This window comes from Pinus tabuliformis, chromosome 1_1, assembly GCF_031772625.1.
Source record: "Pinus tabuliformis cultivar Carrire ecotype Pingquan chromosome 1_1, CPIR1, whole genome shotgun sequence".
Taxonomy (NCBI): domain Eukaryota; kingdom Viridiplantae; phylum Streptophyta; class Pinopsida; order Pinales; family Pinaceae; genus Pinus; species Pinus tabuliformis.
This window is the reverse complement of record NC_142297.1, coordinates 559,889,734-559,912,519: the sequence shown is the minus strand read 5'-3', so window position 1 is coordinate 559,912,519 and position 22,786 is coordinate 559,889,734. Positions and strand designations below refer to the sequence as shown.

The window sequence follows — 22,786 nt, the reverse complement described above, 5'->3', positions numbered from 1 at the left end:
TGCTGTCTTTTTATGTGTCCTCTATTGAAGGTGTTTCATGAGAAAACAATTATGTATTTTTCCTTATAAATAACGCATTTGCAAACACATGTAGAGTTAGTTTTTGATGTTGTTTTTCTGTTAGTCATTGTACTATGTCGTGAACTGGACCCGCTATTGTAATGAGAGGAGTCTTCTTTTGTTTTTGCAATACAATAGAACTCTATTTTATATGACTGTGTGAGCATAATTCCAGACTGATAACGTGTTGACCAAGGCCGTGCAGAGGGCCCCTGCACACTGAGGTTTTGTTTTATTTATTGTTGTACAGTTTTATATATTGTTTCCTTACTTCCATTGTACATACTTCATAATGCGTTCACTTGTGTATATTTCATAAGATAGTCATGGTGTTAAGATTACAGTCCTGTACATGATTTTTCAAGTATTGTATATTGTTTCTAACACTGATCAGTGTGTGTTTTAGGATAGGCTAGGCCCGGGCATTTTCATACAATTTTTACAATAACTAGTGACATGAGATTAACCTCTCTGCTGACTTTGCTTTTATTAGCCTTTCAATTTCTGTTATGTTTTGATTTCAGTTTTATTCATTTGCTTTGTTAGTTAGTTTAGATATCAAATTCCTCATATCATTGACATTATCTCCAGAGCCATAGATTAGATTACTTGGTGAGCTATCAGACTATGAATGATGTGATTTGATTTTAGCTTTATTTTTCTGCAATTAGATATCAAATTCCTCATATCATTGACATTAACTCCAGAGCCATAAATTAGACTACTTGGCGAGCTATCAGACTATGAATGATGTGATTTGATTTTAACTTTATTTTTCTGCAATTAGATATGAATTCCTCATATTATTGACATTATCTCCAGAGCCATAGCTTAGACTACTTGGTGAGCTATCGGACTATAAATGAAGTGAATTGATTTTAATTTTATTAGTTTGCAGTTTTTGATTTGTTTGAGTGCAATAGCTTAACTTTTATTTCTGTATTTAGATAAGCAGCAGAGATGGAGATTTCATGATCAGTAGTTCATCATTTTTTTGATTCAAGTAGTTGCACATTTACATTCTTGTTTAAGCTGCACATTTACATTCTTGTTCAAGTATTGATTTCATCACTAGTATGTTTTAAGACCCTCTAAAGTGTTAAGTTCTGGAAGTCATCATAAAGGACACAATTGCCTTAAAATCTATACCCAAACCTACCTTATAAAGTATCCTTAAAACTTGGGAATAGGATTATCATTTGCATTAGGAGACAAACCGAGATAAAACCCCTAAAAACAAGATAAAATTGATAAAAAGTAAGAAAGAGGTTGTCTTGCACATATAGTGCATCACACTTCATCAGTTTACGACTCCCAGATTGATAATTAATGTAGCAATTTAGGACATACTAAATTGACTAAACATCTGATACACTTATTTGGTCTGTAACCAATATCACATCGCAGTGTTTGAGCGGAGAGGGTCTAGCCCTTTGAAGTGCCGAAGTCCGAAGTGCGACTTTTGGATCTAAAATGTTATAGGAGAGGGATTATAATATATCGGATCCATGAGGCATTATCACATCACACATCTTAAGAGGAAGAAGCCTAGCAAGGGAGCATTGAATCACCGATTGTGATTACAAATATGCTAAAATATTACCACATCGGGGAAGGGCCGATAGTAAAGCGTCGATAGTGTTGTTTCAGTTCTCACGAAATAACCCACTGATAGTGTATTTAAAGCGTCGATAGTGTTATTCCATTTCTTTTGAATAGAGCCCTGCCGACAGTGTATTTTGTGTATTAACATATTTCCTTTGGTTTACAGCACCGATAGTGTAATTTACACTTATTTTTGTTATTTCCATTCTAAACCCCACCGATAGTGTATTTCGTAATTCCCATGGAATTACAACTCTGATAGTTGAAAAGAAACCTCTATTGTGTAATTTTTTCCGATACCAAGTGTTGAGGAGATTAAGGAGAAAAGAGTGGTTATAGTGGCCAAAAAGGGAAATTTATGAACAGTCGGTCTAGAAATAGATGATTGATACTCCAGTTAGGATTGAAGAAAGGTTACAACTAGAATTAGAGGAAATTATATCAGGATTTTGGTGTTTGTCTATATCACTTGCACTCAGGCCACCATTTTGGATTATATAAGTGTGTGGTATCATGTTTTATGACTTGTCATTTTCTCTTACCCTCACTCGTTTGTTTCATTGATGCCACACTTAGTCAATTTTGGATTTTTCTTAGACCTCTCAACTTGTGCAATTCATGATTGATCCCTTAGACTCCTCTAATTGTGAATTGCACATTCCTAAGCAACAATTATGAAGCATTTCCTCCTATAATTGTGCAATGTGCAATCATAAAGGACATCCTCCTTGAACTGCGCATTACACAACTGCAAAGTCCAATCACTCCATTATATTGATTACACTTTCTCAATGCATAGTCCTTTACCAACCTTCCATAGTGTTGTGCATTGAGAAATTATAGTGGATAGTCAGGTCATCCTTGGACCCTTCCCATCCTCAACTTTGCATTGAGCAATAACTATTCCCAAGCATGTCACTGTTGTCTCCTACGGTGCTCAATTGCGTATTTCCTTGATAAAATCTTTCCTACTATGTTTACTGCACATTTCTAGTGGAAAATTGGTCACCTTTAGGTCACTTCAACCCTAAATTGTGCAAATCCTAGATCCTTCCCCTCAATTAACATGCATTGTGTAGTTACAATGGCTAGTCCTGTGTCCCCTATTGACTAGAACCCCTCATTACATAGTATTGTGCTCTTCCTTGCCTCCTACTATGTATTTCATAGTTCTAGTGGACAGTGAGGTTATCCCTTAGTCCCTATTATGCTCAATTGTGCAATACTTTCCTCCTATTCCTTTATCATTACGCACTGCTCATCCTTAGCCAACAACCTCATCACCTTTTCCATTGGACTTCCTCACTGGGAAAAACCTTGATAATCATTCCCTAATTACACATTGCACAATTTTAGAGGATATTGTGGTAATCCCTAGGTCCTTATAGTCCTCAACTGCACAATGATTAGCTTCTTTCTCTCAAAACCCTTGCATGTTTCCTGATCACAGTCACCATCTTCCATGAGCAAGAAAAGGTAGAATAGATGGTTTTTGGAAAGATGTTGGCTTGTCATGGGTAGACATCATTTGAAGGTGTTATCATCTTGACCTGGTAGGTCTATGCTTAAGGGAGGTTATAAATGGGAATTTATAGGAAGACACTTGTAAAGACGAAGCAAAAGGAGGAACCATCATGAAGAACATGAAGGCCTCTTGGGCTATGATGGAGAGAGGGAAACTCATACTGACTTGGAAGGTTTCAAAACTGATCTCATTACAGAAATTTTCGGGTCTAAAATGGGCCTCCTAAGGAATATTATAAAATAATAGTGGAAATAATAAAAAAAAGATTGGATTAGATTATCAAATTTTAGAGGGAAAAAAGAAAAACTACTTTTTCAAATCATATTTTAAACTTATATCCCTATGGTTTGACTCAAAGTTTGAGCAAGTGAACTCATTGAATGTGGAATTAAATTCCTCATCCAAGGATTACCCATGTTGCATACTTTCGATCGGCCCTACTACATGAAAAATTAGAAATACATGAAAAAACATCATTGAAATAATGATTTTTCATGTATTTCTCATTTTTCATGTAGCAAGGTCCATCAAAAGTATATGACATGGGTACTCCTTGGATGAGGAATTAAATTCAGCATCTAACAAGTGCTATAGCTCGAAATTTGAGTAAAATTGTACGGAGATAAATCGAAAATACGAGTTGAAAAAGTATGTTTTTTCTTTTTTGTTTTTTCATCTTTTTACTTTTTTACTCAAAAAATGGTGAATCATCCCACATGGTTGACAAGATGATATTGAATCCTATTGGTTCTTATGAAGTTGATTTTGGTTGTAAATATCTCTTTTTCAAGGCCCATTTTAGACCTCAAACTTTCTCTAATGTAGAACCTTTGGAGGGTGAAGATGAAGTACAAGAAAATATCCATCATGAACAAGTCAAAGTTATAGCAGTAAAGAGAAGAGCTTGGCATTGACACAATAAATTCTGATGTCACCATCATTGAGTTGTGTCTTCTCAAAGTGTCACCACAAAAGGAATATTTCTTAATGTATTTTTCCGCTTCACATGTACAATGTAATTATGTAATTTCCAAAAATGATAAAATGTAAAATCTATGGAAGCCCAAGGGTCCCACATGGAATGTGAAAAGTCACTAGAAAGTTTAAAGTAATGCAAAATCTCAAAGGTCATAAAGGAATTCTAAAATTCATAGTAGAAGCTTAAGAGTCATGAGGGAAGTCAAGAGACACATGGGAGGTGGAGAGTCACCTCATTTATTATAAATACACCCTCATAGCTCAAGAGAGGGGACCTTGGAATTTTCACCTTGGATTCTCTAGCTTGGCATAGAAGAGAAGAACAATATTAGGAGGAGAAAGTGGTGACTTAATGTTCCACTATTGGGGCTAATGTCACATCATTGTAATTGTGTACCTTGGGACTTTCACTTAATAGATGAATCTCTTAGAGCTGACATACTTTCATGTATAAGTCGTGAAAGATTTTAAGATTATTCTTTCATCATTTGCGGTGTATGTTTATGTTAACACTTAATAATGAAAATGAACTATTTCATTGTCTTTGGTATGCATCTCATTGAATGTGCATTATTATTTTATTTTATCATGGTTATTATCTTGTGAACTAGTTTGCATGTTAGTCAATGATCATTTCCCTGCTCTTGTGTGTCTCTTTTAAGATAATACTATTACTTTTCTTCTAGATGCTCACTCTCTCTTTTCCCTTCAATGAAAGTACCTTATATACATTGCAATTGTATGCCTCACAAAGCCAACTTACTTTCTTGTTTCAAAGATGGTTTTCATAATCTCTTATGTTGGTAATTGTAGCCAAGGAAAATCCCTCATAATTATGGAAATCAACGTTATTCTCCAGTTGGGGATCCTACTCCAAACAGTGTAAGGTATAGTTGGGACTTCATACTCGGCAAACCCCTTTCTTGGTGGATTTCAAGCACTGTCAACATTCCATGATTTTTTTTTAATGTGTGTTGGCAAAAACTTCTTTGAATGCTAAGGGAACAAAAGTTGATAAGTTTCATTATGTGAAATTTTAGTATATCTTCAACGTAATCATGAAATAATGAGTGAAAATTAGTTAAGTACAATCTCTATTAGTTGATTCTCACTTGTTTTATAAATATGTACACTATCCTTCTCAAGGTCTCCTTATAAAATTTATAGAAACATTCCTCCTTATACTTAAATTTTTATATTTGACCATTTAAAACTTTGAATAGTTTTCCGAGTTTATCACTTATCATTCCTGATTAATTATAAGTGTTAAAAACTCCCTATCTTGACATTTTAAAATTATATAGGTCATCACTTGTCTTAGACTAATTATGTTGCTCAATCCATTCATCAATATCTTTAAGAGAACTTGCTATGGAGGAAGAAATCCCTTTAATGCATGTACTTAAATACTCTCTAGGGTAAATTACTAAATTTTATATTTTGTGTTTTCCATGCTATACATTAGGCAAACATAAGGGACTTCTATGATGTTTAATTAACCACCATCAATCCTAACAATTCCATACAGTTGTTACTTAGTTTTCCACCTTGTCTAACTTCGTAAATCCTTATTGGGCTCACATATTGTCATTATGCTAAGGTATTCTATCTTTCCCATCAACTTCCCTCACTTACTTTAATCTAATATCACCATACTTTCTATGACTCAAAAAAGCAACCATGTTCATTTAACTTCATTAATTAATTCATAATATTTTCTTTGTAATAAGCATTTTCCTTATAATTATCCTTCTCTTGTTCTTATATAGAAATATTCTACTATGACTCCAAAAGAGCCATTGTCTGAAGACCACCAAAACCAAGAGGCTGCACAGACCACTGAATCTCATCCGGCGGAAGCTGTGGAGGAGAACGCAAAGATTGCACCTGCAGAACAAAATCCTCTCAGCGAGAATGAAAAGGGTATGTGCTCAGGGCTCCCTTTATCCTCTCTTAATTCACCTGAGCATGTTTCTGTTTCAATGCATGTCTCGCCTTCAAACATTCCATCTCATATAAATATCATAAACGAAAATATGGAACATGCAAAGACCTCCCCGGATGTAGACTCTATTTCGGCTGCCATGCCGTCTCTTGATTTGAATTGTGAAGATATGTGGCCCCCTCTAGTTCACCCAGCTCCTCGCACCCCATGCCCCTACAACCTTAGATCTTTGGGAGGGAAGCCTGGTATGTCGGGGGTTATTGGTGGCTTAGGACAGTCGTCCTCTCAGAGCTGTGCCAAAAACAAGAGAGGTAGGAAATCGGACATGTCTAAGGAAAAACTTAAAGCAAAGCTGGACGTAGCAGATGGAAAACAATATTCTATCCCCGGGGTTCTTAGAGCAGTGCAGTCCCCTGTTGCTGTTATTAAATGATTTTGTCATCCTGGAATTGTAGAGGTTTGGCCAGTAAACCTAAAAAATTGGCCCTGAAAGATTGGATCCTTAATTCAAATGTTGATATTATCTTTTTGCAAGAAACCTTGGGGAAGGCTTCTGAGATAGAATCAATGCTAAAGGCCCTCCTACCAGGATGGACCTTTTCTGCAATAGATTCATCAGGCCACTCGGGGGGCCTTGCAATTGGGTTTAAAGAAGGTCGCATTAAGGTCATTAACCAATGGGGGATGAAACAAGTTATGGGCATGGAGGTTTTTTCTCCTGATTTCACCTTCCCCATCTCAATAGTAAATATTTATGGCCCATGTCAAGGAAGGGAGTCTTTTTGGGATGATTTGATGACAAAATCCGTGCTGAAGTCCTCTTTGTTGATTGTGGGGGGTGATCTAAATTTCTCTATAGGCAGAGCTGAAGCATGGGGCCCATCAGCTAGAGAAGATCCTCTATCGGCTTACTTCTTTAATCTTCTCTCGGAAAACAACCTCTTAGATCCTTCCCCGATCAAACTCAAGCCTACCTGGAGGAACAGAAGGGTAGGGGAGGATCGGATCGCCAAAAGATTAGATCGTTTCCTGTTATCTGAGGACCTAACTTCTAAAGCTCCTATTCTCAGACAGTGGGTTGAGGAAATAGGCAACTCAGATCACTTCCCTGTTTTTTTGGATCTTTCTTTCCCTCCCCCAAAACCTCCTGCCCCTTTTAAATTCAATTCCTCTTGGCTCCAAGACCCTTCTTTCAATAACCTTTTTAAGGAAACATGGATCCATCCTGACAGAAATGCAAGAGAGGATAAGAGCTACCTGTTCATGGAGAATCTCAAAAGATTGAAGAAAGCAACAATCTCCTGGGCAAAGGACAGGAAATTGAAACAGAATGAAGAACTGAATAGAATTAGGGAGGAGCTGAAGCTTATGGAAAGCACTGAGGAAGATGGATATATTTCGCAGGCTTCAAAGGACAGAATCCTTCATTTGGAGAAGCTTCAAAACAAAATCCTCTTGGATAAGGAAGAAGAATGGAGGCTTAAGAGTAGGGCAATATGGCTAAAATCAGGGGATGAAAATACTAGTTTTTTTCATAACTATGCCAAAGGCAGGAAATCTGTTAATACTATTTGGAGCCTTAAAGATGAAGAAGGGAGGGAGGTCAACTCTTTTTCAGATCTCTCTGGTTTAGGACAGAGACATTTCCAGAATATTTTCTCTGATCCGGGAGAGGCTACCATAGCAGAAGTCATAAGAACAGCGCAATGTTTCCCAAGATTCATTGAGGAGGATGAAGCAGAAGAGCTTTCAATCCCTGTTTCCAAGGAGGAGGTTGAAGCAGCCATGAAACTTATGGCCAAGGATAAAAGTCCAGGCCCTGATGGCTGGACTATAGAACTATTTCTCTCTTTCTTCGATCAAATAGGCTCTGAAATTACTGAGGTAGTAGAAGAATCAAGACAGAAAGGAGAAGTCTATAGACCTTTCAATTCAACTTTTATTGCTCTCATACCAAAGAAGGATGATCCGGAGAGCTTTGAAGATTTCAGACCAATCTCCTTGTGCAATTGTATTTACAAGATCATTGCTAAGGTTATAGCTATCAGAATTGTTCCTATCTTGTCAAGAAATATCTCAATGGAACAATTTGGTTTTTTGGACGGAAGACAAATTCATGAAGCCATTGGAGTAGCCCAGGAGGTAATTCATAGTGTCAGACTGAAGAAAAAGAAGGGAGCGGTCCTCAAAATAGATCTTTCTAAAGCATATGACCGAATAAACTGGCTCTACCTCCGGATGCTGCTTACTCATGTGGGCTTCAACTATCCTTTTATTAGTTGGATTATGGGCTGTATCTCAAATGTCAGTTTTGCAGTTCTGATCAATGGAGCAGCTTCCCCTTTTTTTAATAGCCAAAGAGGCCTCAGGCAAGGATGTTCGTTATCCCCTCTCCTGTTTCTTCTAGTGGCAGAAGGGCTAAGCAGATTGATTCACAAAGCCAGAAGAGAGGAGAAGGTAAAAGGTATTGAGGTAGCAATTAATCTTTTTATCACTCACCTGCTTTTTGTCGATGATATATTGATTTTCACCAATGGATCTTTTAATGAACTTAAGGAGTTAAAATGCATTTTCGATCTATTTTTGAAAGCTACTGGAATGCAAATAAACTCTAGGAAATCACAAGTTTGTGTGGCAGATTTTGACAGAAGAGAAAGGACCAGGATGGCTAATCTTTTCCCCTTCCCCCATCAGCCACTGGACTCTCCTTTCAAATATCTGGGTTTTTGGCTAAAGCCAGCAGCATATAAAAAAGAGGACTGGAGCTGGCTCATAGCAAAGATAGAAGCCAGAATTTCACACTGGAGCTTCAAGTGGCTCTCCAGAGCTGGCAGATTGACCCTAATCAAATCAGTATTGTTAGCCATCCCAGTATACTGGGCTGCTTTAACCTGGGTCCCTAAAGGAGTGATGGAGAAAATCAGAAGAATTTGCTGCAGATTTCTATGGGCAGGAACAAAAGAATCCTCTGTCTTACCCTGGGTGGCATGGGATAAGGTGGCTAGACCAAAAGATTGGGGAGGATGGGGAATAAAAAGACTCCCTGAGTTCAGTCTTTCACTAGCAGCTAAATCAGGCTGGAGATTAATCTCCATGGAGAATCTTTGGACAAGGGTGGTGAAAAGGAAGTACATCGATCCAGTTCCTGTGGAAGACTGGATTCGGAGCCAAGATAAGAAAATGAAGAATGTTTCAGCTATCTGGAAGGCCACGGTGGAAGCTTTTTCTGTGATTGAACAAGGACTAGCTTGGAAAGTGGGAGATGGAAGACAGATCAGAATCGGCAGGGATCCCTGGGTAGGCTGCAATGAAGCTTTTGCCTTGTCACCTGGGCTTCTCAGACATCTTGACAGCAAAGGAATTACAACTCTAAATCAGGTGGAGAAAGTAGGCCAATCTACCTTATGGGGACAGGCTTGGCAGAATGATGAAGACCTAGGAATAAATGTCAGATGGAAGAACGAATGGGTTGCTTACATCAAAGAACTGCATCGCTCAAATGTCAGGCTTAAAGACGAACCAGATCGTTTGATTTGGGCTCAAGGCAAAACAGGGGTTTATTCCCCAAAAGATGGATATACTTTCTTAATGGAAAAGAAAGGCTGCGGAATACCAGACTGGTGGGCAAAAAAAATATGGAAACTAAAATGCCCTGCCAAGGCCAGGCTTTTCCTATGGTGCATTCTAAAAAGAAAGATCCCAACCTAGGACAACTTACAAGCTAGATTCTTAGTTGGGCTTGGGAGATGCCCCTTATGCAAGTCTGAAGAGGAATCTATCAGTCATCTTTTTACAGCCTGTGCAGTCTCAAAAAAAATTTGGGAGGACGTAACCATTTTGCTCAAGGTGAAGGCTCAGTGGGGTCATGATCCTCTGGAAGAAGCAAGGAGGAAATGGTGGCAAAACTACCCGGAGGGAAACATGAGAAACTTGCCTCTTATATTCTTTTGGGGTGTATGGTTAGCTAGGAACAAAAGTTTTTTTCAAGACAAGGACACTCCCACATCCGCCATTGCTATCAACTGTGCTACTATACACTCTGCCATTCCGATCCCTAAAGCCAAAAAGCCAAATAAAAATCAAAAGCCTGTTAATATACTGGAGGGCATTCCTTGGGCATTTTTTGATGGGGCATCCTAGAATAATAAGGCTGGAGCGGGCCTATGCATACACTTGAATCCTGATCATACTTTAAAAGCATCTGTAGGGCTAGGACCTGGTACAAATAACTACGCTGAGCTGTCTGCCTTGCGCCTTCTCCTATGCTGGTTACTTCAAAGAAATATCTTCACAATTCAAATTTTCGGAGACTCATTGAATGTCATAAAATGGGTTAATGGAAATGCATCTTGTCAAAACCAGATTCTGAAGACTCTTGTTGAAGAAATTATGTTTTTAAAGACATCTTTTAATAGTTTTACCATTTGCCACATCTACAGGGATAAAAATGAGGAAGCAGACCAGCTTTCTAAGGCTGGTATACAACAAGATTTGGGCAGCTGGACAGTAGAAGAAATCAGACAGGGGCATTCATCCTTTACTCATCAGCCCCCTTATGCTCCGCCTCAGTGATCAAAGCACATCTATTATTTTTGTCAGCAGTTCCACGGTCACTTTGATTTTTTGTTCACAGTTTTTTTTTCATCATATCACTGCTTTTATCTTTTTCATGAGCTGTATAAACAGTAAACAAAAACTTTTATTATGCAGCTTTTCGTTTGTATCTCAGACATATTATAAATCCTGTATGGGGTTGTTTTCCTTCTCTGAAGGAGACCCCAGTGTATGCATGTTTCAGCTTGGTTATAAGCCTCCAGCCGGGAGGAAGACTTTACATGTTTTTTTATCAGCAGTATCAGTTCAAATGAAGAACAAAACAACAACTAAATGAGCCATCAGATCGGCTCAAGATCTCAACAGAATGTAAACTTTTTATAGTTTCTCAATAAAAAGTTTTGGTTTTTTTCTTCGGAAAAAAAAGAAATATTCTACTATGATTCCTCAATAATTTTCCATAGAATTACCCATTTAGAAGATACCTCTAAGTTATTCCCAAAATCTTCCCCATGTACTTGGATAAGTTATTTCTTCGTTTTTTCTCGCACACCTATTTGTAAAAGTTCCACTTACTCATCTCTTGTACTCTTTTCATTCATCTCGTGATTCTAGATCAGTGATGGTTATAAATTCTACAATAAATCTTTTAAGAAACTGATAGTACATCACTAACATTGAGAAATCAAACATAGAACTTTCTTTCTTTATTATAACCCTTATCTCTTAATACTTATTTTCTCATCTTCTCATCCTAATAATATCTTTATTATCTTTCCTAAATTATTTACACTTTTAAAGATTTGAGAGTCCCACTTAATCCATCAATTATTTACTATTCCTCCCCGCAGTGTCCTTGAAACGAGGTCGAACACGTGATTATTCATGTAAATCAAGCTATTTATAACTCCACAATGGTCAGGAATCTATTTTTTTTTATAATCTATATATATATATATATATATATATATATATATATATATATATATATATATATATATATATATATATATATATATATATAAACAAACATTTTCCATGGTTAACAAATCTACTTTTAGAATTGATAATATGAAGAACAGATGTGACTAAATACATGGGATGCAGGACAGCTCAAAGGAACAAGAAGATCAAGTTCTAAGTGTGACGAGTTAGCTTTGCCATCAAGACCAAAGGGGGAGATTGTTGGCATTATGAGACAAGTTTTGTCCTTGATGGCAAATCATAGTGCAGAAGGATAGCAGCAAGGAATTGATGATCAGACTATAAGAAGAAGAGAAAATTCATATACGCAGGTTCATTAAGCCCAAGTCACGTATACACGCAGGTTCGCTATATACCAAGTCGCGTATACGCAGGTTCGCTATATACCAAGTAGGGTATACACGCAGGTTCATGAATGGAAAAGAGCGTACGTGTCGGAAAGCATACCTTTGGTCCATGGTAGTTAGTCCTCGGTACTTGAGCCTATGTTTTTGGACCAAAGTATCTCGACAGACATGTTGATCCGTAGTATTGAGTTGATGGTATTGTTTTACTATGGTTTTGGACCGTGGTATTATGAAAGGCCTAAACCTATATAAGGAGAAGATCATTAGGCCAAAGGGTGTGAGTGAGTAATGAATATCTGATGAAGTGTGAGATCCAAATGCTGGTTATGGGTTGGTGATCTGAACCATGGTTTCACTCATGTGGAGGATGATGAACTATGGAACGGAATCTCAAGGCTTGGAATGATTATCTTCATATGGTTTGACTGTGGATAGACTAGATCTATTGACACATGTTTATTGTTATGATCTGGGTATGTTTTGATGTCTGATATAGCTGCGGAATTATAAGTTAGGATTTGCAGATCTGTACGCAGGTTGTCTTTGGCGAAAGGGCATATACACGCAGGTTGGGTTTGTCCAAGTAGCGTATACAATGTGAAGTATGATATTTGAAGATGAAGTTGGATCTAGTTACTGTTATGTTGTCTATGTTGTTGACAGGGTTTCAGTGATTCAGTATTGGGTGATTTAGTGATTGATGATGCAGGTTGTTTTATGGATCCAGTATGAAAATGTATGAAATGTGGTCCCGAGAAGATCGTAGAGTTCAGTAGGCTAGCACCTACGTACTGGTAAACATATCAGCTAGTACAAGAGTCAGGGGGTTGTACCTCCCTTCCAGGAGCAGCGGGAGAACGAGTAAAGGTTGGAGCATTTTGTAGGCAGGCACCTACGTACTAGTAAATGGATTGGCTAGTACAAGAGCTAAGAGTGTTGTAGCCCTCTGCAGGTTGTAGCCTGAGTGCTGGTAAAGGAATGAACCAATACATTGTAAAAGAAGTTTCTTATTAAAGGAAGATAGAAACAAATTGCAGCAGGTGGTTTTCACCCACATTGGGTTTCCACCTTATATCATGGTGTTCATGTGTGTGCCTTATGTGTGATGATCTGTTCTGTTATAATGCACCTATTTACTGTTAATATGGTTAATAATGTTCTGATGCATTTACTGAAGATAAGCTAACTGAATCATAAGATTACTGCATGTACGCTAGTTGCTCTTAACGAAGTAGCGTATATACACTGATATCCTTAACTGAAGCTGCGTATATGAATCTGAGTATGAAAATGAAAAAGTTTTATCTGATCTGATAATACTGATTCACCCCCTCCTCTCAGTATTATTTCCAACAATTCGATGGTGAAACGAGTTGTATTTTATACTTTTTCGGACTCAGTAAATACACGAAAAAGTCACTGTGGAGTCATCTTTCAGCTCTTTATTGACTCGCTAAACATGAAAAGATCGCTGAGTTATCCCTCTTGACTCGTTAATCGTAAATAAGAGGCGGTCATCTTTAAACTCTTTTCCGACCGTGTAAAAACGAAAAGATCGTCGGACCCTTGTCGTTTCAGGTTTGTTAACGGTTACGAAGCGACGTGATTTCGATCGCTTTTTTACTTTTTCAGGTCGAAATCACTACTCGTGAAAAGTACTCCTCGATCGTAATGGTCGGGCGGTTCTTTCGAGCATTGTTTTATACTTTTTCGAACTCGAGAGACACAACTTTACGAAAAAGGATACCCTTGGAGTTTTCTTTTCTGCTGTCTTTTCAAAATCTCTAAACATGAAAAGACGCTGAGTTCTTCCTTTGTCAGACTCGTTAAAACTTGATGATATTGGAGCCCGTCGAGATGATGTTACAAGCATATACTATCCCCGTCAAGCTTGTTAATAAAAATAACTGGGGTACTCGACAGAAATGGTGGGGGAAAATGGAACTGTAATTATTGTCGTGTCGATAGTATGTCGCTCTTGAACATGGCACTTGTCTGCTTTCGTGTCTGGGTGGGGACATCTCATCTCATTTTTCACTTGCCTCCGTGGATTTGGGTGATCCTGTTTGACCTCTCATCTGCTCATTGCCTTGTCACCATGACCTTTGATCCATTGATGTCGAATACTGCCAAGTCCACTGTCGTGCTACCAATATGTTCAAGAGAAGTTAACCTCTGCAGAATAACAACCTCCCTCTGATAGCTCGCATAATTCTGATCCACCACAACATTCTTTCTTTGTCTCGTGTCGATGATGTGGGAAACACTATGGCCCATCTTCGATCAAGATCACTTCCTGTCGACTTCAGCTCATTATCCAGGAAGCTGATCTAGAGACTCCCTTCTGGTGCCTTGGAGCCTGCATGCCTCAATGGTAGGTTCTTCGTGTTCGACGTGAGGTTTTCATCATTGGCCTCCGATCGAATGATTCTATGTGTGTTTGACACCAGCTCACTGATTCACACGCTGTAGATTGTACCTATAGTACCTTGAGGGCCATTGTCATTATTAGTGGTCCCTCTCGCGTCTGTTAACATTTTTCATTATCAACTGGTAACCAGACGATGTTCATGCATGTTCGACTTCAACTCATATATTCGCATGCTTGAACTTGTACTTTTTTTCGGGTTGAGATGGAGCGCAAGACCTTGGATTTTCTCTGTTCGAATCCAAGCTACGATTTTGTGGATTATTGTTACATGACTCATTCACTGGATGGCTGCGACCATGCCTGAGTCTATTCATCGATCCTCACCGGATGGTTGCGCCCATACCATGGATCTAGATTATTATGTACTCTGTTATGGATGGCTGTGCCCATACCACATATATCATGTACTGGAGCTATCAGTTGTATCTCTCTATGTAGATTCTCCAGCGGCAGCTGCATGTGTTCTTGTAAAGCATTTCACCCCTCTCTCTCTCTCGGGCCGCATGCTTTAGGGGGCATCTGTTACACAGTAATTTGTCACCATTTGTCACCGTCCCTATTACCCCTTTCTCGCACTTTGGAGGACTCATTCTGGGACCTGTGAGAAGTGACATAACTTGAAAACACTTGCATTATGTTCCCCTAAGTATGGACTTCATATGCCTTGAAGACATCTCCTGCAGAATATCATTAAAAAGTCCCCTTTTTCCATTAGCGCAGATCCACAGTGTATCAACCACGCCAATGGGGGAAATTCTCCAAAGAGGGCATGCCCGTTGGCGCTCTGTCTCAGAGTCTTACCCGCGCCAACCAAGTTTTGGAAAGCTTTTTAACAAATGCACGCCCAAAAGTTTTTTCCTTTCGACTCATGAGGCTTTTCAAGGATAATGCCAATCTCATGGATGTCGAGATTCATCGTATCCCTATCCATAATAGCTTTTCAAGGATAATGCTAATCCCATGGATGTCTAGATTCATTGTATCTCTTCCTCCTCCTCCATCTATAAAACCTTGTTTTGTTGCATTTGACAAGCTAGTTTTGAGCATAGGGAGAATTATACTGTCAGAAGTCTGAGAGATTGCTGTAAGAGTCTTCTTTGCATTCATAATCAAAGAGATATAGGCTTGTTCCCAATCCTGACAAGCTTTGCAAGACATATGTAGCTGATCACCCAGCCAAAGGAGTATTTGACGTCAGAACTATGGTTGTATACTCCTTTGTTGATTATCAATAATAGATGACTATCATTATGGTTCCATTCTTGTTGTTCATTGTGATGATGTTAGAGTTATATCTTTTCTGACCGATATATAATTGCATCTATTTGATTTTATGCTTGTATTTGTGTCGTTCTTTGCATGTGCAGGTGCCCATTCACAGAGATCGTGAGGATCGTGACCGGCCGGAGCAAAGGAACGGGAGTGTCAACTCTTCTACAACACTAGCGTTGGAATCCAAGTAGGTTCTTATGCTGTCCATACTCCCCTTGAGTACCTGCTGAAATCTCCAAATGTGCTCCCCCTTTGTATATGCCAAAGTGTACCAATCTGTCCATGCCAAGTCTCTGTACTGCTGAAGTGTGCTCTTCCTGACTGAAGGCAAGATCTGTAAAAAGATGTTCTACAAGAAAGAACACAACTCTATATATCATAAGTGACCTTCCTAACACCAAAGGCTCATACATACATCCTTCACCCAACCAAGTGGGGATCAACCTCCCAACTAAGTGGGGATACATCAGAAGTTTACATATGACAACCAATTACATTACATCTTCATCCCAGGCATAGTGGGGAAACCAATATAGGCCGTTACATGACCTTGACACCATGAAAGAGATACCACATAAAAGAGATATATGATATAGAGATGAAATATCAAGACTATGCAAATCATCAATAACTACTATCAGCAGCATCTGTCAATCACTGTATATATCAGCAATCATGTTCTCCATCTACCTCTGTTCCACCTGAAACCAGCAACAGCTGTGAACTAGAACCAAAAGCCAACAATGCATTATTAGATGTTAATCTTCTCCCCCTGAACCTATGCCAGATGGTCTCTGTTAGACCCATATCAGAATCTTCTCATTCTGAGTTTGACCCACTGATTTCCTTCAAGTTATCATATACACGACTGTATCTACATAAACAAGCGTATATATGCGGATAGTCCTTATCCAACTCGCGTACACAAATTTCCATATCAGCAACTTGTAAATGTCCAGTAGAGAATAAGTCATCAACCTATAACAAGGTATGTCTGCATCAATTCATCCCTTTGACCAGAATTCAGAGTCATTCACATTATATCATGTGTGAAACCACCATAGCCATCTCATCAAGCTCTTCATGATCCAAGTATCATTACTTGGGAACATCTGCATCAACCAACATATGTAAGTATCAACCTATCATCATATAGATATGAACTCATCATCATGTCTCCAACAAAGTGACTTTGAGGAGTCATCCATGTATCAGCACTATGTATCTTGAGCTCAAACTCTTTTGACAAAACTTCTTGATATCATCAACAACAACAATCCTTATCCCCATGAGTGCCTGCATCATAACTGTATGATCTTTATGCATATGATGACAGCAGCATATGAGTGACTCATCATCAAGTGAGGAAGATGTGTATTCAAGCTTTGTACTTCTCCTTATCCTTATGAAGATCACCATGTAAGCACCATAAATGCATCATCAATGAGTCAACCATAAATCTGATCTGAACATCAACTATGAAACCCCAAGAATCATATGAGATTTTATCATGGACTACTCACAACCACATCATAGCAAGATATATCATTTAGCCATATAAGTAACATCACCAAGGACTATTAATCCATAATGCCAACAATGCAATATTAAAGGCATATTCTCCCCCTCAAACTGTGCCATCTATTTGCTGTTAGATCTGAACATGCATACATCAGTAGTAAGCATCAAGACATCATCATCATCAAGTTAGGATTAAAACACTTCTAGCATCTTACAAGTATCAAGTCATTTCTAGACATTCTCAGCAGACTGTAACTGTTAACCAATAGAGCAGATACTGGATTGAATCATATCAGACCCCTTTTCTGAGCCTGTCCCCACTGTTTTTCCACGGACTGACATATACGCGACTTTGCAGTGTATAACTCGCGTATATACGCGATTTCAATTTATGAAACTTGCGTATGAGTTTCAGGACACTGAAGTTTTACACCTTCAGCTCCCTCTAAGTTTATTATGTCTGTGTTGTGCTGAACCTGAGTATTTTGTGCTGTGCCACATCTTTCTGGCTGAACTTCCTTCTTCTTCCATATCTTCAAGTGTGATGATGTTTTCTCCTTTTGGTGTGACGTCCGTCCTTTGTTCCTGCATTCCTTTGCTATATGTCCAAGATTGTTACATGCATAACATATTACATGTTTCATATTCCTCCTGTAGCAATCAGCAGCTTTGTGACCAAACTTATTGCAAGCAAAGCAATATCCATTAAAGTACCTTGAATGTGATGATCTTTCTGCATGATGGTCTTGAACTCTTCTTCTTCCACATCTGGCTGCAACATGTCCAAGATTATGACATACATAACATTCAACATTATTCATAGGAGAAGTAAAAGATTTTCTTTGAAGAATCTCTTTCCTTGGTTGATGATGAGATGGATCTTTCATTTCTTCATTGATCACTTTAGATTTCTCTTTAGAGTTCCTTGCCTTACCTTGTGAACTAGATTCACCTTCAATAGATTCATGGAAACCAAGACCAGTCTTTATAGCAGGAGATCTTTGACTACTAAGAATATCATCCAAGACTTTAGAGCTATCTTGAAATCGTAAAAGATTATCCTTTTCTTCTATTTTACCTTTCAAGATATTTACCTCATCCTGAAGCTGTTCTTCCTTTTCAAGAGATTGCTTTTTCAAATCTTCTTCAGCTTTTCTTCCTTCTTCCATTTGTTCCCTTAGTTTGAGAATCTCCTTTTCTTGTTCTTCATTCAGATCCTGCTGCATTTGACGAACTTGGAAGGCACATTCCAGCTGGGATTTTAAGCTGATGACTTCATTGTCTTGTTTTTCAATTGCTTGATGTAGATCTTCATTCTGATTCCTTGATTCTTCAAGATCTCCCTTTAGTGAGAGGATTGTAGCTTCAAGATTTTCATAGTAGCTGGATCTATCTTTGAGTTTCTTGATGGTTGTGCTTCTTTCGTTGACTTCTTTTCTTAATGATGTCACTTCATGCTACAATTTTTGACATTGGGCTTCCTTGTCCTTGAGTAGTTTTCTTACCTTGTTTCCTTCTTCAAGTTGGGCCTTTTGTTTGGTAGCTTCTTCTTTGAAGTCACATTCCCTTTTGTTCAATAGATCTTGTTGATCTCTAATTTTGTCTGTAAGCCTTCTAAATACTGCCTCTATCTGATATCTTTCTTGTTCACCCATAAGAGCAAGTTCAGTAGTTTCACTATCACTTCCATCTCTTTCACAAGGAAATATAGCTGGACCATCAGAGGATAACTCATTCATACCTGATAATGATTCTGAATCTGAAGAGCTTCTTGTACCTAATCCCCAATCGATTCTCCCACTGTCATAGTCCTTCTGAGATGTCTTCTTCTTCTTATGATCTTTCTTCTTAAGCTTCTTTCCCATTGTTCCACGGATCTCCTTCAAGCGATCAATCTTCTATCAAAGGACCTGCTCTGATACCAATTGTTGGAAATAATACTAAGAGGGGGGGGGGGTGAATCAGTATTATCAGATCAGATAAAACTTTTTCAATTTCATACTCAGATTCATATATGCAGCTTCAGTTAAGGATATCAGCGTATATACGCTACTTCGTTAAGAGCAACTAGCGTACATGCAGTAATCTTATGATTCATTTAGCTTATCTTCAGTAAATGCATCAGAACATTATTAACCATATTAACAGCAAACAGGTGCAGTATAACATAACAGATCATCACACATAAGGCACACACATGAACACCATGATATAAGGTGGAAACCCAATGTGGGCGAAAACCACCTGCTGCAATTTGTTTCTATCTTCCTTTAATAAGAAACTTCTTTTACAATGTACTGGTGCAGTCCTTTACTAGCACTCAGGCTACAACCCTCTTAGCTCTTGTACTAGCCGATCCATTTACTAGTACGTAGGTGCCTGCCTACAAAATGCTCCAACCTTTACTCGTTCTCCAGCTGCTCCTGGAAGGGAGGTACAACCCCCTGACTCTTGTACTGGCTGATATGTTTACCAGTACGTAGGTGCTAGCCTACTGAACTCTACGATCTTCCCGGGACCACGTTTCATACATTTTCATACTGGATCCATAAAACAACCTGCATCATCAATCTCTAAATCACCCAATACTGAATCACTGAAACCCTGTCAACAACATAGACAACATAACAGTAACTAGATCCAACTTCATCTTCAAATATCATACTTCACATTGTATACGCTACTTGGACAAACCCAACCTGCGTGTATACGCCCTTTTGCCAAAGAAAACCTGCGTACAGATCTGCAAATCCTAACTTATAATTCCACAGCTATATCAGACATCAAAACATACCCAGATCATAACAATAAACATGCGTCAATAGATCTAGTCTATCCACAGTCAAACCATATGAAGATAATCATTCCAAGCCTTGAGATCCCGTTCCATAGTTCATCATCCTCCACATGAGTGAAACCATGGTTCAGATCACCAACCCATAACCAGCATTTGGATCTCACACTTCATCAGATATTCATTACTCACTCACACCCTTTGGCCTAATGATCTTCTCCTTATATAGGTTTAGGCCTTTCATAATACCACGGTCCAAAACCATAGTAAAACAATACCATCAACTCAATACTAGGGATCAACACGTCTGTCGAGATACTTTGGTCCAAAAACATAGGCTCAAGTACCGAGGACTAACTACCACGGACCAAAAGTAAGCTTTCCGACACGTACGCTCTTTTCCATTCATGAACCTGCGTGTATACCCTACTTGGTATATAGCGAACCTGCGTATACGCGACTTGGTATATAGCGAACCTGCGTGTATACGCGACTTGGGCTTAATGAACTTGCGTATATGAATTTTCTCTTCTTCTTATAGTCTGATCATCAATTCCTTGCTGCTATCCTTCTGCACTATGATTTGTGATCAGTGTGATTTGCCATCAAGGACAACACTTGTCTCATAATGCCAACAATCTCCCCCTTTGGTCTTGATGGCAAAGCTAACTCGTCACACTTAGAACTTGATCTTCTTTTTCCTTTGAGCTGTCCTGCATCCCATGTATTTAGTCACATCTATAGATTGATCTAGTTATATGTAATTGAGATGTTCTTCTATGAGAGGGCAAAGCTAACTCGTCACACTTAGAACTTGATCTTCTTGTTCCTTTGAGTTGTCCTGCATCCCATGTATTTAGTCACATCTGTAGATTGATCTAGTTATATGTAATTGAGATGTTCTTCTATGAGAGGGTTTCCATCAAGTACAACACTTGTCTCATAATGCCAACACGAATTTGCGTAAAAGACCTGTCACTGCACAAAAAGCAAGCGTAAAATCCATTTTCGACCAAAAATATATAAAAATACTCAAAAGGTAACTTTTTAAACCTAAGTATAAGTCAAAAAGTTATAAATATGGTGAAAATGGTAAAAATAGAATCGCTTTTACTTTTTACCTCTCTGAATAGTAGTAGTGGTCTATTTGGGGAGTGAACTTCAGACGGTGATTACAACCAATTCGTGCAACCATTCGGGATTTCGTCGGTTCCAGGTAAGAGGTGCTTCCCTTAGCTCCATTTCCATACATTTTTTATGCATTTTGCTTCTTGATTGACCTCTGCAAGGGGGAATTAAAAAATTTAGGGCTTCACCCATTAGCGCGGGTATCCGTCACAGGCCCGCGGTAATGGGGCGATTTTTCTAAAAGGGTCGCGCTCATTGGCGTGACTGTTTTAGAAACAGTCGCGCCAACTGCGCAACTCAATTTTCCACTTAAGATTTCTCAATGCATTTTAAATCTGATTGGACTGTAAGCTTACCAATGATCTAATCGTGATTTATATGTTCTTGTGGATGCAGAGAAGCAGGAAAAATGGTAGTAGAATGGAAGGAACGAGAACATGATGCCGAGGATGCTTTGGCCCTTGAGGATGAAGGGTGCATGAATGCCCTAAGGGACTGCGGGCTTAAGAAATTCTTTCTTACGCCTTACTTGCGCGCTCAGCCCGAGCTACTACAATTCATAATTGATTTGTGGGATGTTGATGACCAAGTGTTCCGTTTACGGGACCAAGTGCTGGGGCTCGATGTGTCTGATATCTACTTCATCACGGGGTTTTCAAGGAGAGGGGTGAGGCCTATTTTGACTGGGAGTAGACCTTCCGGGGAGAAGATGACTGAAGTTTGAGACCGAGTGTGCCCAGGGGCGCAATTTGGAAGGAACAGTGCAAAGGTAGATATCCCCACCATTCCGGACTTGATTCTCAGGGTGATACTGTTCACCATTACTCGAGCTGCAGGAGTGCAGGCGCCCCATGAGGCAAGCAAGAACAATCTTCTGTTCGCCACAGAATGCCTAAATCCTACCATCTTTGATTGGGCCACCGCAGTGACTACTAACATCAAGAGGCAACTTACAAAGTGCAAGTGAGGAAAGGTAAAGCAGTTTTGGTATGGCTCGATCATTGTATCGTTCTTCTTGGAATGATTACCAATTTTTCAGGGACAGGGAGTTATAGTGGCTGATCCTTTGCCACGAGAGCCTAGGATGGCTTGCTGGGAAGCACTGATGCCCAGGGGAGGAGGGGCCCAGCAGATGTCCTGGAGGCCCGAGTCCTTTATATGGCTTCGCCATCAGCTAATTGTGGTGGAGGACTGGCCATATGTAGGGACTGACTTCACCGGGGACCCAGATCTCCCACTACCCGAGGGAGAGGAGTGGGACGAGGAGCTGGGTAAGATTTGTTTTTTATGTTTTATATGTTTTTTTTTGTTAATACATGTTTGTCCTAACAACAATTGTGTATATATGCAGATGTTGGCCTAGAGCGACCAGTTGGCATGTCTCCCATTGCTCGGAGGAACCAACCCGCAGCCGACCCTCAGGAAGAGGGTGCCTAGGGGGATGAACTGATTCAGAATCTTGAGGGACTCGCCCGAGGGATTCCTGATTATGCTAGACTGGGAGATATGCCACTAGCATACCAGAGGCACACAGTGGGGGTGCCTAATCGTGTCCATCGTCTGTTGAGATGCTTGGTGCGCGTAGTGTTGTGCTATCATGAGCACCACCGGGACTAGACTCCTAGGTTTCCTTTTCCTGCAT

The 22,786-nt window shown here is 39.1% G+C and overlaps 1 protein-coding gene across 1 annotated transcript; it reads left to right on the top strand.

The window, feature by feature from the left end:
- Positions 1-6,542: 6,542 nt before the first annotated feature.
- LOC149214384 (uncharacterized) lies at positions 6,543-21,868 on the top strand. The gene is made up of 4 exons (XM_089389376.1): positions 6,543-8,147; positions 8,468-8,577; positions 8,729-9,778; positions 21,541-21,868. Exons 1-4 carry the CDS (start codon positions 6,543-6,545, stop codon positions 21,866-21,868), a joined length of 3,093 nt encoding a protein of 1,030 aa, XP_089245502.1.
- Positions 21,869-22,786: the final 918 nt, after the last annotated feature.

Excerpts from the sequence above, each read along its gene's own strand:
- LOC149214384 (XM_089389376.1), top strand. The coding sequence starts at position 6,543 with ATGATTTTGTCATCCTGGAATTGTAGAGGTTTGGCCAGTAAACCTAAA. Across the intron at positions 8,148-8,467 it reads TTTACAAGATCATTGCTAAG|CCAAAGAGGCCTCAGGCAAG; the intron begins GTTATAGCTATC and ends TTTTTTTAATAG. Across the intron at positions 8,578-8,728 it reads AAGAGAGGAGAAGGTAAAAG|GAAATCACAAGTTTGTGTGG; the intron begins GTATTGAGGTAG and ends AATAAACTCTAG.